We start from the raw sequence: 17,121 nt of genomic DNA, 5'->3' as shown, positions 1-17,121 counted from the left end.
CTTCCCATTACTCATATTTTAATTTTTTAGTGATCATTACTTTATGTTGGTTTTTGTAATTTTATAACTTCAACATCAAATAAGAATTACGAGTCTATGAACCACTATAATGTTGGCGCTGAGTAATACTCTTAAATAAGAATTATGAGTTGATGTGGCCATGTTCATCAAAGAAGGATTAATTTTTGTTAAAATAAAAAAGTACGAAAGTTAAGAAAACTTCATTTACCACATTTGATCTTTTGTCACTTTTATAATCATATCGTTAAACTTTAAAAAGTGTCAATTTCGTATATTCATATTTCAATTTTGTTCAATCTCACCCATCCCTTAGGATTTTCCTTTAAATCTTGCTAATATTTTCAAAATACCATATATATATATATATATATATATGAATTATTTTTTTCAAAGATTCAGATGCGAGTGTTTTTGCAAATTCCATTAAATCCTTACCAACAGCTACATCCTTACATTTTTTTTTTCTTTTCTCTTTTTTCCTATAAAAATGAAGGGTATTTTGAAAATATTGACACCCCTCTAATAGAAAATCCTAACAAATTGTTGAAATTGAAAAAAATTGAAGATTGATACATTATATTGACACTTTTTAAAGTTTAAAGATAGTAATAAAAAATAAAAAATACTGTGAAGTTTTCCATAAATAAATAAATGACTGATAAACATTATCACATTAATCAAATAAAATGAGAATACGATAAGAGTAAATAATATTTATCCTAATATAGGTTTCAAGAGGTGAACTTATCATATTATATTAGCACAAATATTACCATTTCACTCAAAATGTTAGCACTTAATTAAAAAAATAATGGGAATAAATTCCATAATAGACAAGTGTGTATATATATGCCACCAAATTAATTGGACTGTACTCTGAGATGAGTACAAAAAGATTAATAATTTGACATTATATTTTGTGAGCATTTGAGATCCATCATCTTCTTTTTTGTGACATACGCTTCATATGATCTTCTAGTGAGGCTATACGGTCATTTAGATCAATGGAGGTTCCAAGCTGTCCAGCTTGAAGATTTGGGTTGGAATATCATCCTCCCGATGATCCCTCAAACGTGTAGTCATCATATCGGTTTTGTTTATAAGAATTGAAATGTCTTTTCTCACCGATGGCGCCAAACCGTTGATGACAGTTTTCGAGCAATAGTGACTTAGCAATCCGAGAGATGTAATCTGCAAAACAACAAGTAGAATAAGAGCTTGCCGGGGTGTGCCGGCGAAGGATAGCTCCAATACTTAAGTTAGTTGATTCTTTCTCAGAGAGATAAAGTGAACAAATGAATGCTTGAGTGTGATTAATCAAATACTTGGTAGGAGCTTTCCTTTTATAGGCATTAAGTAGCAGCTATAACTAGTAGTGACTCCTGAATTCTCAGCCCCACATTCCCAAGGATTTACTGTGCGTAAATACTAAAATTGTGGATAATGGGATCGTGGGTTGTGTTAAATTGTGGGATCATGGAGTCTGTTGATGGCTCAGGCACGCTTGTGCAGAACGTGGGTTGCCGCTTTTATCTAGGGCATGCAACCTTGGGCACGTGGCTTAACTTTATTGGTGCTCCAAGCTAGGCCACAGTCATTGTGAAAGTGGCTTCCCTTCTCTTGACCGCCGGTTTCGCATTTTACCCTCATGGGCTAGTGTAAATCAGTATGGGCCTTCCATTGATGGGCATGCATTATAACATCAGTTTGGGGGTCCGTTATTTGGTCATTGTGGCTGATCCATTAATTAAAAAAAGGGTTAAATACTTTATTCATCTCTAGACTTTCACAACTATTTTTTTTTACCTCTAGGGTTTACTTTTGATCACAGGAAGTCTATGTGGTTTGCCTAAAGACCGAAATGGTCATTCCATCCATTTGCCGTTAGTAGACTTAATGAAAATTCACGTCACTAACTTGGAGACCAATTATATTTCGACACATGTCCTAATTGCCAAATCATTAAATATGACTAGATTTACACCCTTGCCACGTAACAAAATTTTTTTTACAAGTAATAGATTAAAATACAATTATTGTTTTTACTTGAAGCTCTATCATGAAAACAGAAACCCTAAACCTTTGATAAAATTAAAAAAAAAAAAAAAAAAATCCTAATCCCATTCTTCCCCAACCCTAATATCTTGTGAATCCTGCCTTCTTCCTTGACCTCCAGCCATGAAGTCTCCACTCTCTCCGCTACGAAGCTTCCCCATTCTCCGGCGACGATGCTTTCCATTTCTAGTCGAGAATTTTGTCAATGCACAGTTTTTCGAGATGTTGACGTGGCACGCCTTGCAGGGGGTGTTAAGAACTTCGAGAATACTTTAAGCTACACACACAAAGAACAAACAGGATTAGAGCCCCCGGTGGTGTCCCGGCAGGGAAGCTCCAATGCTTAAGTCAGAATGTGAGGAAAGGGTGTATAAGCAACTAAAGTCGGATAAGCGCTGCACTAACTGCTGTTGGGGAGATAGCTAAGTATAAATACAGTGCTTCTTCGAGAACAGTTCTGCTTAACAAGGGTGGACTCGTCAAATACTTCTTCAACTACTCAAAAGCCTCTTCACACTCTTTAGACCACTCATGCTTTTCTCAAGATTTTGAAGAATGGAAGGCACTTATCAGTTGACCGAGAAATGAATCGGTTCAACGCTGCGATCCTACCCGTCAACTGTTGAAGTTGCTTCGTATTCTTAGGGGATTGCTTGTCTAAGATTGCTTGGATCTTCTCTAAGTTGGCTTTTATTCCTCCGGTTTAACACCATGTAACCGAGGAATTTTCTCAATGAAACTCCAAATGCACATTTCGCGGGATTCAACTTCATTCCATACTGTTTCAATGTTCTAAACGTCTCATGCAAGTCGTCTACATGGTCTTCTAGTAGCACGCTCTTGACCAGCATGTCATCAACATAAACCTCCATATTACGCCCGATTTGGTCTATGAACATCTTATTGACCAGCCTCTGGTATGTCACTCCTGCGTTCTTGAGACCGAAAGGTATGACCTTGTAGAAGTATAAGCCTCAGTCAGTTATAAACGCGGTCTTCTCACGGTCTTCTAGATGCATGTAGATCTGGTTGTAACCAGAAAAAGCGTCCATAAAGCTCAACAGGCCATATCCAGCTGTTGAATCTACCAACGCATCGATGCGTGGCAAAGGAAAGCTGTCTTTCGAGCATGCTTTGTTGAGGTCCGTGAAATCCACGCACATTCTCCACTTCCCGTTGGATTTTTTGACCAGCACAATATTGGCCAACCAGTTTGGATAATATACCTCTTCTATAAACCGACCTTTGAGTAGCTTCTTTACTTCCTCGGCTATGGCCATATTCCGCTTTGGGGCAAACTTCATTCACTTTTGCTTCACTTGCTTCATGCTTGGGTCCACATTGAGCTGGTAAAGAATGTCATCGGGACTGATTCCTAGCATATCTTCGTGAGTCCATGCAAATACCTCCAGGTTTCCTCGAAGAAAGGTTATGAGAGCATCTCGGATTCCCGAGGCAAGCTGTGTTCCGATCTTCACCACTTTGCCTTCCCCCAGCCCCACGTCTTCTAACGGTTCGGCTAGTTCCCCTTTTGGGGGGTCTTTGTTTCTACTACCCACTGTGCTGACGGTCAACGGAACAGGATCTGCATTCTTTTTGAAGGAAATGTTGTAATATTTACTCGCTGCGGTTTGATCCCCTTTCACCTCTCCGACTCCTTCCTCCATAGGAAACTTCATCATCAAATGGTAAGTTTAAGTTACAGCCTTCAACTTATTGAGGGATGGTCGACCAATAATTGTGTTGTAAGCAGACGATCGATCGACCACCGAGAAATCCACCATGACTGTAGATTGCTTGGGAGCTATTCCTGTAGTAACTGGGAGAGAGATGAGTCCTATCAGCTGGACTTGTTCTCTTGCAAACCCTACCAACGGTGAATCAAATGGTTGGATTCTATCCCGGTCAATACCCATCTGCTTGAAGATTGGCCAGTACAAAATATCAACCAAACTGCCATTATCCACTAAGATTCGGTGGATTTTATGGTTGGCCACCGTCAACGTAACTACTAACGCATCATCATGGGGGAGTATGACCCCCTTGGCGTCTTCTTCAGAGAAGGATATAGTCATCAACTCCTTCTTTGTAATCTTTGAGGGTCTCTCTACCGATAAAACTTCACCATCAGCCTGCATTCTTTTTGCATAAGCCTTTCTAGATGAACTAGACCTTCCAACGCCAGCTATTCCTCTTGAGATGGTGTGGATCTCCCTCATTACATCCTGATGCCGAGGTGGATGAGCATCCCGATCTGTCTCGGTTCTGCCTACTGATTGGGCATCTGTTCGACATACCGATCATCCCTCGGCCTCACTTTTCAGTTTCTGGGGGCTTCTCGATTTTCTTCAAGTAACGGGAGCTCTTGGTTCCTTCCTCGATTTCGCTCATCTGCCAGGAATCTCACCAACTTCCTGTTTCTGATGTGATTTTCAATCTCTTGCCGCAGGGTTATGCACTCCTCGGTTAAATGATCATGGGCACGATGATAGTCGCAGAACTTTTGAGGGTCACGCCTTTTAGGGTCGCCTTTCAACTTGTTCGGCCACTTGAAGGCAGGATCCCTCCTGATCTCCATGAATACCTCAGTCATGCTAGTATTCAGTGGAGTGAACCTCGGGCTCTGCAGTTTCTGAGGATCCATCCTCGGATATGATGGTGCCACCTTCCCTGATTTCTTCACATTCTTCTCTTCTTTCTTTCCAACGCTAGCCGGTATCGTCTTAACAGTACTACTCTTAGCTTGGATTTCCTCTCTTTGAGACTTCATGAGAGCTTTGACAATTTCTTCTTGATTAATGTACTCTTCAGCCTTTGTCATGAATTGGCTGAGAGTCACTAATTTGGAACTCTTCGCCAACTCGGCCATCAACTGCCCTTCAGCCCTTACTCCATGCATCAAAGCATCGAGTACTGTCTGCTCATTCGGGCTTTCAATCATCAGCTTCTCCTTGTTGAACCTGAGCATGAATTCCTTCAATGACTCCTCATTCCCTTGAATAAGGGAGAGTAAATAGGTCGGATTCTTCTTCCTTTTCCGGGTTGCCAAGAATTGACTTAAAAAGAGGCACCCTAGATTTTTGAAGTCATCTATTGAATTGGCTGGGAGCCTTCCGAACCAATCCTTGGCTACTCCAGCCAAAGTTAGGTGGAAAGCCCTGCACGAAATCTCGTCTGGGGTGCCATGGAGGATAAAATGCGCACGAAGACTCTCCACATGCTTCGTAGGATCCCCTGTGCCATCATAATTATTGACTCAGGGCATCTTGAACTTGTCAAGTAGGGAAAAATTCATGACCCGAGTGGTGAAAGGCAGATTCGTGTTCTCCATGAGTTCCCCTCCATTGGACTGCTCTTCGCCATTAACCATCTAGCGAGCCATCTCTTCATACTTTTTCTTGAGATCCTGCAGGTCAGCATTAACGTTACTCTCATTATGCCCTTCAGTACGACTAACCTCCTGGAGAGAAGATTGCTCCCGTCGAGATCTAGTATGACGAGATCTCTAAGGATTTGTCTGTTGACGATCTTCTTCGTTCTGGACAGTTGTGTGATGGCTGGCTTGAACTGAACTCATATCATCGTCATGATCATGACCTTGGACCAACTTCCCTCTATGGATCTCATCGCGTTTCTCCTTCTCACGCCTTTCCTCACGTTTTTTGGTTTGCCTTTCCTCCCGCTCTTGATCCCTCCGGCTGTTTCGGCCTTCGGCTATTGTGAGCCTGGTGGCGAGATCTTCATTCTGCTTCTGTAAGGCATTCATGGACTCAGTCACCTGCTTCATGAAATCATCTAAATTAGGAAGAACTCCAATTGTCGTGTGAGGTACCCCGGCTTAACGCTCTAATTGAGAATGGGAACGTGTAGTCACCATATCAGAATAATGGATGATGAGAATTGATCAAACGAATGAAAGTCAAGTTCCCACAGACGACGCCAAACTGTTAATGCACAGTTTTCCGAGATGGTGACGTGGCACGCCTTGCAGGGGTGTTGAGAACTTCAAGAATACTTCAGGCTACACACACAAAGAACAACAGGATTAGAGCCCCTGGTGGTGTCCCGGTAGGGAAGTTCCGATGCCTAAGTTAGAATGTGAGGAAAGGGTGTATAAGCAACCAAAGTTTTTAGAGCTAAGATTACGCTTACCTTTGATTGAAATTGAGACTTGTATTTAAAGGCATGGAGTAGAATTTGCTTCCCGCACGTCTCGGGATTCCTATCTCTAAATATCTGTTTCGCAGTTTTTGATAAGGGTAGGAATCCTGGGACATGTGATAAGGTTTTTGTTTGAGTTAGATAACCTTTTGAATTTGAATAGCTGTTTATCTCGCTTATGTAGGGGTAGTTTATATGTGGATAGCCATCTATGCTGTAGAGAGCTTTTTTGAATGTGAGATAATGATCACTTGCATTAGTCGTGCATGTCCTTAGTTGTAAAATGACTGATTTACCTTTGGCTCTTGACTATTTTGCTTCCGAGGAGTTGAGTCTTGGGTTTAGCATCCGAGACCTCTTCGGTTTACGAAACCTCCTCGAAGAAAGCTGTTCGAGGCCTTGTCGGGCATGCTGTCTTGCTTAGGTCAGGTTTAGGACCCATTGGGGCTTTAGGAGCTGATCCATGACCCAACAAATTTCATTAATCTTGCCGAGAATTCTGCTTTTCGTTTCTGGATTCTTGTGTACTAACCAGAAGAACCATGCCAATGCCGCTGAGCTCATGTCTCGCCCTGCTAATATGAAGCTAGTGCAGAAATATCTGAGGAATATTACTACTATATATATATGAATGAGATATTTTCATTTTCCGGTAATTAAGCCAAAAAACAGTAATAGAATTATAGAGAGGTTGGAAGAAATTAATGGTAGGACCAGCTTGTTTGACCTTGATGTGAGAGACTTGACTATATTCCTCAGGGAAACAAGGTAGTAATATTCCTTTGAGATTTCTGCATTAGCTTCATATTAGCAAGGCGAGACAGGAGCTCAGCGGCATTGGCATGGTTCTTCTGGTTACACAAGAACCCAGAAACGGAAAGCAAAATTCTCGACGAGATTAATGAAATTCTCGGGCAGAAACAAAAAGCTTCGTCACCGGAAAATGGGAAAGCTTCATCGCCAGAGGTTGGGGAAGAAGGTGGGATTCACCGGAGATTGGGGTTGGCGAAGAATGGGTTTGAGTTTTTTTTTTTTTACATGTCCGCACAATAGGAGATGGTGATTTGAACTAGTGACTTTCACTTTATTAGACATGGCTCTAGTTGATTGAAGTACCTCTTGAAGACAGTTTGGAGTTTTTTTGATCAAAGGTTTGAGGTTCTGTTTTCATGATAGAGCTTGAAGTAAATAAAATTAATTGTATTTTAATTTATTACTTGTTAAAAAAAAGTTATTATGTGGCAATGGTGTAAATCCAATTGTATTTGATGATTTGACAATTAGGACACGTGTCGAAATGTAATTGATTTCCCAGTCAGTGGCGTAGAATTCCGTTAAATTTACTAACGACAAATGGATAGAATTACCATCTCGATCTTTAAGCAAACCACAAGAACCTCATGTGATCAAAAGGAAATTCTATAAGTAAAAAAAAAAAAATAATGTTGTTAAACCCTAAAGATGAATAAGGTATTTAACCCTTAAAAAATAATGGGTATAAATTCCATAAAAGACTAGTGTGTATATATGCCACCAAATTAATTGGACTGTCCTCTGAGATGCCTACAAAAAGATTAATAATTTGACATTATATTTTGTGAGCATTTGAGACCCATCATCTTCTTCTTCTTTTTTTAATTTTTTAATTTTTTTAATTTATTTTTTATGTTTATTTGAGACCCATAATCACAAAGAAAACGAAGCTCAAAGAAGTTGGCACTATTCACACGGCGTCGTTTTCAATCACTCTCACTACAAATATCTCTAGAAAATAAACAAGTCAAGGCACGTGATGTCGTGCACGGACATCTTCCAAGTTCCAACCAATAAAATACTTCAATAATTTTATTGTTATTTTGGCTTATGCCCCTTAACAGGATGAGTTAAGATTTACAATCTTAACATATTAATTTCCCTTTTTAAGATAAACAAAATAGTAATTTCAAAAACAAAATTGTGCTAAGTAATAGAAAGAGATGAAGAAATGAGATCCACTGAACAAAAACTTTAAACCTAGCTTTATTAATTAATTATTTAGCAAAAATAGTTATAACATTGCATTCACAATAGTGACTATACGTACAAAAGAGAAGTGTTATACATACTTTCAAGTGTTTACTTTTTTAAAAATCACAATTGAATAAAATAACAAATTAAAATACATGTAGCATCCAATTGTGATTTTCACTACCACGTTAAAGGAGTTAACACTGAAAAATGAGCACATGAGAGTATATGTGTTCCTAAAACACCTTAAATTACAAAGAACATTAACATTGCATTTGATTCGAGAAATTTAATTTTTTGTTCAATGCATACTCTCCTTGGAATACGATGTCTAGGAGTCTAGATTTTCTAAGAATGTTACTAAACTCACGTTTGGGTATAGTTACAAATTTGATAGTTGTGTAACTAACCCTCGCTAGGCCCTTAAGGCTCACCTGCTAAAAAATCACCCGCTAGTTAGAATTCCCATGAACTGACCCATAATTAAGTTGGTCCAAGGAAATAGGGGGGTGGTGGTGGTTACTTGTGTACCCAACCATCGAAGAACCCATAAGGCCCTTTACCATGGATAATTCCAAAACCCTAACAAAAAGAGGTGAGAACGACGAGCTTATATAAGGAGGGGAGGACCATTCACCAGGTGCGTATTCATAACCCTTACTCAAACTCTATCAGTTTGCTATCTCTTCTATCTTCACTAACTTAAGCATCAAAGATGGTCATTTTGTCCTCTTTTAGCCTCTTTCTGAGCTAATATAGGACCTGCAAGCAAAATATGATGAGGTGGTCAAACACTAGGACGAAAAACACTCCTCCGTGGTTGACAGCATGGGGTTTCCACTCCCCCCCAAAATTCAAAGTGCCTCAAATGGAGCCTTACAATGGCTCCAAAGACTCAGTGAATCGTGAAAGAACCCAAAGATCGGTTCTTTACCCCTGCACAAGCAAGAAGGAACAACAATATAAAAACGAAATTTAAATCACATCAAACTAGAACACAATTTTTTTGGTTAAGAAGTGGAAAATCTATTTGAACACATCAAATGTCTAAAAACCACTATGAGCAGCAAAACCCGAAAAATCACTATATGAAAAATCTTTATTACAAGATAAAAGAAAACTTACATCCCTTTGCAAGATCCTAGATCTTGTAAGACAATTAGCCACCTGCTAGCATCCGAGTCATCCAATTTTCTTATAGTGCATCTCCTTACGGACCCTTTGGTAGACTCTTCTCGAATAACAGTTTGTGTATGGTTTGTTAGCTAAAAACTCAAGAACACATCAAGTGTGGGCAAAGGTCAAAGCTTTCAGGGCTTCCACAATTAGACACACTCTTTTGGTGATGGAAAATGAATCTAGAAACCCTTTAGGATCATCCTAAACAGTGTCTCCAAGTACCAAAGGGCCTTTTAGATATGAAATTCTCTAGGAAAAATGGCTCTTCAAAGTTGTTTGAATGAGATAAAATCTCATTTTTATTAACTGTTTCGTAGGCTGCCGTTAGAACGCTTGACAACACCGTTAGAACTGAAAACATTTAGGGTTCCATCGCTAACTTTTTTAATGTACTTCTATTGTGAAGTCACAAAAACTCCAAAAACAACCTTGAAAAAACCTAAAACACTTAAAAAAATTTCAAGGTATTGTGCACCTAATAAGGCCAATTAACTATAACCTAACAAATCGCATCGAGGCCTGCAAGGCTCATATGTCCCTACAAGGAGTGCTAGATGAGATAATGTGTCGGGTCTTTCTGTAACTGTTTTAGAACATTCCCAGCAATTACCTTAAAGCTAATTCCCTTTCCTACACATATAGGGAAAATCTCAAAAAAATCACAAAAACTCACCTACAGCAGTTTCCATATATCTTCTCTATACATTAAGATTGCTGCAGTTCAACTATAGCGATCCATATGATTTATTATAATCATAAAATGACATTCTCTCTCCTCTAACACTTTTCTATACAAAATAAAAATATATAAAAACAAAACAAAAGTAAAACAAATAATATTTTAATGTTATTGGAAACTATAAAGGGAAGCTATTGTGGAGTATATTTGAATAGGGAAGCAAAAAGTAATTTGAATCCTTAAATTTAGGAAAAATGATCGGGTAACTACTGGGAATGCTAGCGGTATGCTAGAAGATTGTTCAATATATAGCCTCAAGCCCAATTTTATAAAGTACTTCGCAAAATTGCGTAAACAATTATACACCTAATTCAGCAGATGAAAGTGACGGAGGCGGATGATATACCTTCTAACTCTCAAGCAAGGAGAAAATGAGTTCCTCAAAGACTTTATGGCCCAATTTAACCAAACAAAACTCTCTGTTGTTGCAATACCCTGATCTTTAATCAAGCTTAAGTACACTCTTGCTAATAATAATGTATTGAGTTTTGGTTGACAGAGAAGTCTTTTTTTTTTTCTTTTTTTTTTTTGCCTAAGGAAACGTTCAATTTTAGATTCGAATGATCAAAGGAGAACGTTTAAAGTTGGATTCTAACGATCGAAAGAGAATGTTGAGGTTGGATTCGAGCGTTCAATGTTTGGTAGAAATTTTTTAAAAAACACAAAAAAAAAAAAAACAAAAACAAAAACAAAAACAAAACAAAACAAAAACAAAACAAAAACAAAAACAAAATTGGACACATCAGCTCCACTACTCGCCCTAACTCGCCTATAAGTAAAACCCTACGAACCTAGTTAGGTAACTCTTTTAGTTTACCTTTGTTTTTAATAGTGTTATTAGGTATCATCTCGTTGTTTATCTATTGTTTAGTTTCATTTTTGTAGCATATCCTCTTAGCTTGTGGTTTTGAGCATCTAGGTTGATTATGCTAGTTTACATGTTGGTTATTGCATGGAAGGTTTATGTTTACGATTAAGGTCTTGTTTTCTTGTTGGATTTGCCGATTTGATATGAATAACCCCCTGATTAAGAGCTTAATAAAGACCCGTGGGCTGTGTTAAGGTTTTAAGAAAGGCTAATGATGGGTTAGCAATTTAATAAGGTTGGACGTATTTTGATGTGCATGAAGGTGTTCTTATGGTTGAGGACAGCGTTAAAAATAATAAAATAACTTCAGGACGTCTTAGATTAGTAAAGGTTATGACATTTTATTAGGAATTGAGCTTCTACCAGAGTACCGAACATTCAATTAGGTATTCGTATTAGTAGTCTTGGGTTCCACTGATGTCCTGATAGGATTAAGTCAAATTATGATTCAATCAGACTTGAAAAAACATCTATAGTTCCCCGTGTCTAGACTCTTTTTGGCGGACCCTAATAGGTAAATGCCACTAGAGTAATGTTAAATGTCATTCACATGTCTCTATTGTATTTTTAAAAAAATTTATGTGATTTAAAAATCATCTTTGGATTTATAATAGATCATTTTTTTAATTTTGATCCAATGATAATTTTAAAAGCAACATAAATTTTAAAAGAATATAAGAACATAAGAATAGTATTTAGTATTACTCGTGTTACCGTAGTAATTTTCAAGTAATATAGATATAGTATGTCCCTCTCGCTTGACTTTTTGCTTAGAAAAAAAAAAAAAAAAACTATATTTTTTATATGTTTTAAAAAAAAAGTATTTAAACAATCAAATTAAAATTATCTTAATATGTGCCAATGGACTTGCGTCTTGGCCGGTTGGGATAGGTCGATTGATCCCGATTGTTCTGAGGTTGATAAAGAAAGGAAAAGAAAAATCTATAATTGTAAGCTGCTTGTAAGGTTCATCTTGTTCTATGGACCAAGATTTATGGCAACTCAGATGGCCGTCCGATTTCGATGGAAACTCAAACTCCAGTCTGATCGTCCATCGTGAACACGCGAGCCACTAGCAGTATCGGCAAGCAAACCAATCGCTCTCGTTAACGGCCTTGATCTCTACACGTCATCAGGCGGCCTTGATCTCTAACCGAAAGTAAGTGGTGGGTCCCAAAAGCCACGTCTTTGTTTTATATACGTGGGCCGCCAAAATCAGCTTACAAAATCTCGCACGGGCGGAAGCCCACGTTACAAGCCTCCCACGTGCCAAGTACTATATAGTCACACTGTAATTAAACAGAAAATGATAAGTGCAGAGTGAGAGAGAGAGAGAGTGGCCGGAATATTCCGAGATTTCAGGTTTGATTTTCTTTTTTCTTTTTTCTTTTTTTCTCAATAGAAAGTGACAGATGAAACTCACTTCGATTTTCGATTTAAACTTAAATTCAATTTTTTTCGGAATATAATTTTCGATTTTTATTCGGGTTCGTCCCCGATTCTTTAGAATTCAATCTGTTTGGTTGGTGAGAAAACGAAGGAAAAGAGAGAGAGAAGGTGGATTTTTGAATTGTATGTTTTATCATTTATGTCGCGGTGCTTTCTGAGATATGGAACTTCATCTTACCGGAGCCGATATTTCAAAATTTCAATTCTTGCTTTCCAACATTTGCTCAGAAGCCAAATAGACCCAAAGAGATTAATTTTACTGACACTTTTTGCGACCATTTGATTGCTTATTACCTTTTATGATTAGATTTTATTTCCTACTAAAATTCGAATAAACTAAACCTGGAGCTTTTAATTTAGAAGAAAATAATTGATTGTTAGCAATGTGTGATGTGATTGCAGTTTCTTTTCCTTCATTTTCTCTGCAGCCAAACAGAACATTAGCATTTTCCCAGAAAATTTCATTTCCAGCTGAGCTAGTATTGCTTGATGATCAGGTAAAATAGCGTAAAAAACCGTGAATTCATATTTTAAACTTTTTTGTAGGCAAAAGTTTTCAAGGGTTTGGGCGGAATCCGTTGTGTGCTTGTGTTGTCATGCCGTACCGTGTTCGTGAGAATCTATTCATCGGGAACATCGGCGACGCGGCGGACATTCTCCAAAAAGGTAGCACTGAGATCACACACATTCTATCGGTCCTCAGTTCGGCGTCGATATCGTTTTTCTCCGAATGGCGTAGCGGTCTCGTTATCCCCACAAAGGAAATCAAGAAGGTCTATGTTGGAGGGTCTGGTGGCGGTGATGGTGGTTCGGGTTCTGAGAATGCCTCGGGTGGTGATGGGGGGTCGAAGAGTTCCTTGTCGCCGGAGAAGCTTTTGTACTCTTTGGAATATGCAGGCAAGGACTTGAAGCTGGTGAGGATGGCTGTGCCGCTGAGAGACATGGAGAGTGAGGACCTTCTGGATTATTTGGATGTTTGTTTCGATTTCATTGATAAGAGCCGAAAAGAGGGGTCTGTTTTGGTGCACTGCTTTGCCGGCGTGTCAAGAAGGTATATATACATTTTTATCAAAAAAACAAATATTGTTGGTTGGCTGGTTTTAGGTTTATAGCTTTACGTATTGCTGTAATTTGGAAACAAAAGTTACTACTAAAAACTATTCTGTCATTTGGGTGCCTATCATATTTTTCTTGTAGCGTGCTTATAGCTATGACTAAGTCCCTGGCTTTTAGTGGTCTTAGATTGAGAAGGATCAAAGTGGGATTTGCACTATTCCTCAAAACAGAAAAGTCGGTGTAGTAAAATACTTAACATTCAATCAAGCTCTTGAAGAACTATCAAAAGTTGCAAATGTTTGAGATACAAACACAAACAGGGAAAAGTGAGAAAAACTAATGAAAAATAGAAAAAATTTTACTAGAAAATTCTTCAAAGATAATTATAGTTGCAGATCCATAAAGATTTGATAAAGTACAAATTGCAATAAAATTGAACACTATTTTGGGCTAGTGAAGTTTCCGAATTTAGGACTGATGCTAGAATGCACTTTAATTTGTATTGTAGTCATGAAAACGTTTTTTAACACATTTGCGCCTTTCCAAAATTATAAGTCTTTTTCCTTCAATTATGCTATTTGACAACCAGCCTCAGCAATGTAGCTTGGTGATTTCATTCTCTAACTTGTTAAGATTGCCAGAATCCCTTGAACTTCTCAAAGAAAAAGGAAGAAGATTGAAAGAGAGACCTAAAATCGATACAGTTCAAGGAATTTAAATTTTGCCCTAAAATTCAAAATTCGGATCGGTTGAGTTGCCTTTCAAATTCTACAAAATGGATAAGTTGCATCCTAATACCATTTTTTGTGGGTCACATGACAAGAAGTTTGCTGTGTACTTGATTTTTAAATCATGGATTTGAAAGTTGTATTTATTTGTTAAAAATGGTTTGCTGGCTATTATTTTTTACTTTTTTTTTTTAATTCTTCCAACAGTCCTTAAGCGTATAAAGGTAGAGTGGAGTGTTTTTTATATGTCAGCTTACTAACTAATGGCAGAAGTTGTCTAGCAGAAGCTTATATTTTACTACATTTTCCGGATTACTTAATTGTCAAGTTTTAGGGTTTACACCCTTCTTTGCATGTGTTTGTTGCAGTGCAGCTATTCTTACGGCATATCTTATGAGAACAGAACATCTATCTCAAGAAGGTGTGTACAAATCAATTATCTGTTTGAAGTTCTTTATGTCTACAAATTGGTGCATGCCTGTGGCTTCTTGTTTTGTTTCCAGTACTTTTAATGGACATTTTGTCAAATGAAATTGAAAATATTATAGACGTTTCTCAAATTTAAATGGCATTCCCAATTTTTTTCTTCTTTTTATTTTCTTTTTCTGCCGACACATCCCTGCAGATGCGCTTGAATCCTTACGGCATAGCTGCGAGTTTGTTTGCCCCAATGATGGCTTTCTAGAGCAGGTAATGCATTAAAATTCTGTATCACATGGTGATTCTAAGGTGTAATGTTGAGCCTATTAGAAATTTATGGTTTACTTTTTCTCATTGCAGTTAAAAATGTTTGAGCAGATGGGCTTCAAGGTTGACCATGCAAGCCCAGTATACAAGCGCTTTCGACTGAAAGTACTGGGTACAATTTTTCCCCCTTTATGCCTTTGTCAAGCTTTACCTGCCTTTTAGGTTTTTTCTTAGTGGTACTTCTACTCTTGAAAAGGAGAAGGTCTGAGGGTCGATCCAGCTTAGGTGTGAGATTTGTGAAGATTTATGGGATGGAATCAGAATTAATCCTGTCATTTGTTAAAAAAGGTTCTTTTCCATTCATCCTCCATACCGTTCTTATTCAGGGAGGAGGTATCAGTTAAGTTAGAGCTTATTAACTATCTGCTTTATGGTCTTATGCTTGATAAATAAGGGTCTAGAATCAACACTCAAATGGTGTATAGAGCATCGAAAGAGCTTAATTTGCTTGCTGTTGATGTACAATTCTTTTGGCTCAACATGATAATTTCCGAAAGTTTGTGTAACAATTAATTCACCAGTGAGCGTGATAATAGGTCTAAGTTTATTTAAAGCTTGGTATTCCCATGTGCATTATTCAGTTGATATTGCTTCTTTTTACTGCAATGCGCTTGAGAATGAAAAGGGATTGTTTTATCCAGTTCTCTCCCATGGTTTCAGGTGAGTTTTATAACCGTGGGGAGAAGATAGACAGTTCTAAATTTGGGGCAGATCCCGGCCTGTCTACCGAAATTTCCTCGGAATTGGAAGTAGCTTCAAAAGAAGGAAATAATCAGACTCCTGCGTACCGCTGCAAGAAATGCCGAAGAGTTGTTGCATTGCAGGAGAATGTTGTAGATCACATCCCAGGGGAGGGTGAGACATCCTTTGAGTGGAACAAGCGTAAAAGCGGAAACCCTTATTACAAGTCTGATGAGACAGAGTGTTCGTCCATTTTTGTTGAGCCTCTACGATGGATGACAGCAGGTAAACTATTATTTTCGAAGTTTCTGATTTTTGGACTAGTACTCTTGAGCTCTAGATATATTCCCGTACTGTGGGATGAGCTGTAACTGTGTTACGAACTTTAGCCATGACACGAGTCCCATTCTTGGTGCTTACATCTGGTTGGGCTAACCGAAAGTGGTGTAATTGTGTTGTGATCCTATGGTTAAGTTTGAGCTTGTGAAATCATTCTTAGATCTCTTTTATGCTGGGTTTCAATTCAATTGTGACCTAATTTCTCTTGCAATCTTACTACAGTGTTCCGATATAGTGATGCATGATGAATTTTGCAGTTGCTATATTGGGATTATCTTGGAATCAGGAATTCATTGGCAATTAGTGCAAACAAAACTGTGAAATAGGAATAGGATTCTCTGTATTTCAATTGAATTGGATAATTAATATCCATTTTATGGTCAGTGTATATGAATTCAATGTTGGTACATCTTTTAAAAAAATGTAAATAATGTGGAATCATGTACACTACTGTTAGATGTATAAACTTTAAATCCTAACCATTTTTACATCTAATGGTATATGTGAAGTAAATACTGGTACTTCTGCTTGTGCATACGTACATAGATTCATGTGTATCTATGCATGGTTGAAATAATTGAAGTTTTAGTTTTGATATATGGTGTGACGCAGTTGAAGAAGGTGCACTGGAGGGGAAGTTGTGCTGTGCTCACTGTGAAGGCCGGTTGGGTTACTTCAATTGGTCAGGCATCCAATGCAGTTGTGGGAGCTGGATCACCCCAGCCTTTCAGCTCCATAGAAGCCGAGTGGACATCAGCAGTGTCTAATATTATTATTATTATTGTGAGGCAAATGTGTTTCTTTGCCAATCCAGTCCTCCAAAGGTAAAAGTGGTCACAATCTTTTATCAGTAATAATATTTAGATAACACTCAAACAAAGAGTATTATATCCTTAAATTAATAGAAGCAAACGGATGAGGCCTCTCAAAAGCTTTTTGTATTTTGCCACGAGAGCTGCAGTAGAAGATTGAAGAAGCTTTTTCAGTAAATTGCTCTCCTGCATTTTGGGTATTCTTACTAGTTTGCTTTCTATTTTTTTTCAAATATCATCTTCTCAATTGAGCTTCTTTTTTTTTTTTTTTTTTTAATA

General features: G+C 37.9%; 1 protein-coding gene across 1 annotated transcript; it reads left to right on the top strand.

Annotated features, from left to right (window-relative positions):
* Positions 1-12,313: 12,313 nt before the first annotated feature.
* On the top strand, positions 12,314-17,044 carry LOC132191625 (uncharacterized). Its single transcript, XM_059606711.2, has 7 exons — positions 12,314-12,392; positions 13,026-13,530; positions 14,632-14,684; positions 14,889-14,953; positions 15,044-15,122; positions 15,671-15,976; positions 16,643-17,044. Exons 2-7 carry the CDS (start codon positions 13,076-13,078, stop codon positions 16,795-16,797), a joined length of 1,113 nt encoding a protein of 370 aa, XP_059462694.2. The 5' UTR covers positions 12,314-12,392; positions 13,026-13,075; the 3' UTR covers positions 16,798-17,044.
* Positions 17,045-17,121: the final 77 nt, after the last annotated feature.

Source organism: Corylus avellana, chromosome 10 (genome assembly GCF_965113065.1).
Source record: "Corylus avellana chromosome 10, dhCorAvel1.hap1.2, whole genome shotgun sequence".
Lineage (NCBI taxonomy): Eukaryota > Viridiplantae > Streptophyta > Magnoliopsida > Fagales > Betulaceae > Corylus > Corylus avellana.
This window is presented reverse-complemented; position numbering and strand designations above follow the sequence as displayed.

Excerpts from the sequence above, each read along its gene's own strand:
- LOC132191625 (XM_059606711.2), top strand. The coding sequence starts at position 13,076 with ATGCCGTACCGTGTTCGTGAGAATCTATTCATCGGGAACATCGGCGAC. Across the intron at positions 13,531-14,631 it reads TTTGCCGGCGTGTCAAGAAG|TGCAGCTATTCTTACGGCAT; the intron begins GTATATATACAT and ends TGTTTGTTGCAG. Across the intron at positions 14,954-15,043 it reads ATGATGGCTTTCTAGAGCAG|TTAAAAATGTTTGAGCAGAT; the intron begins GTAATGCATTAA and ends TTCTCATTGCAG.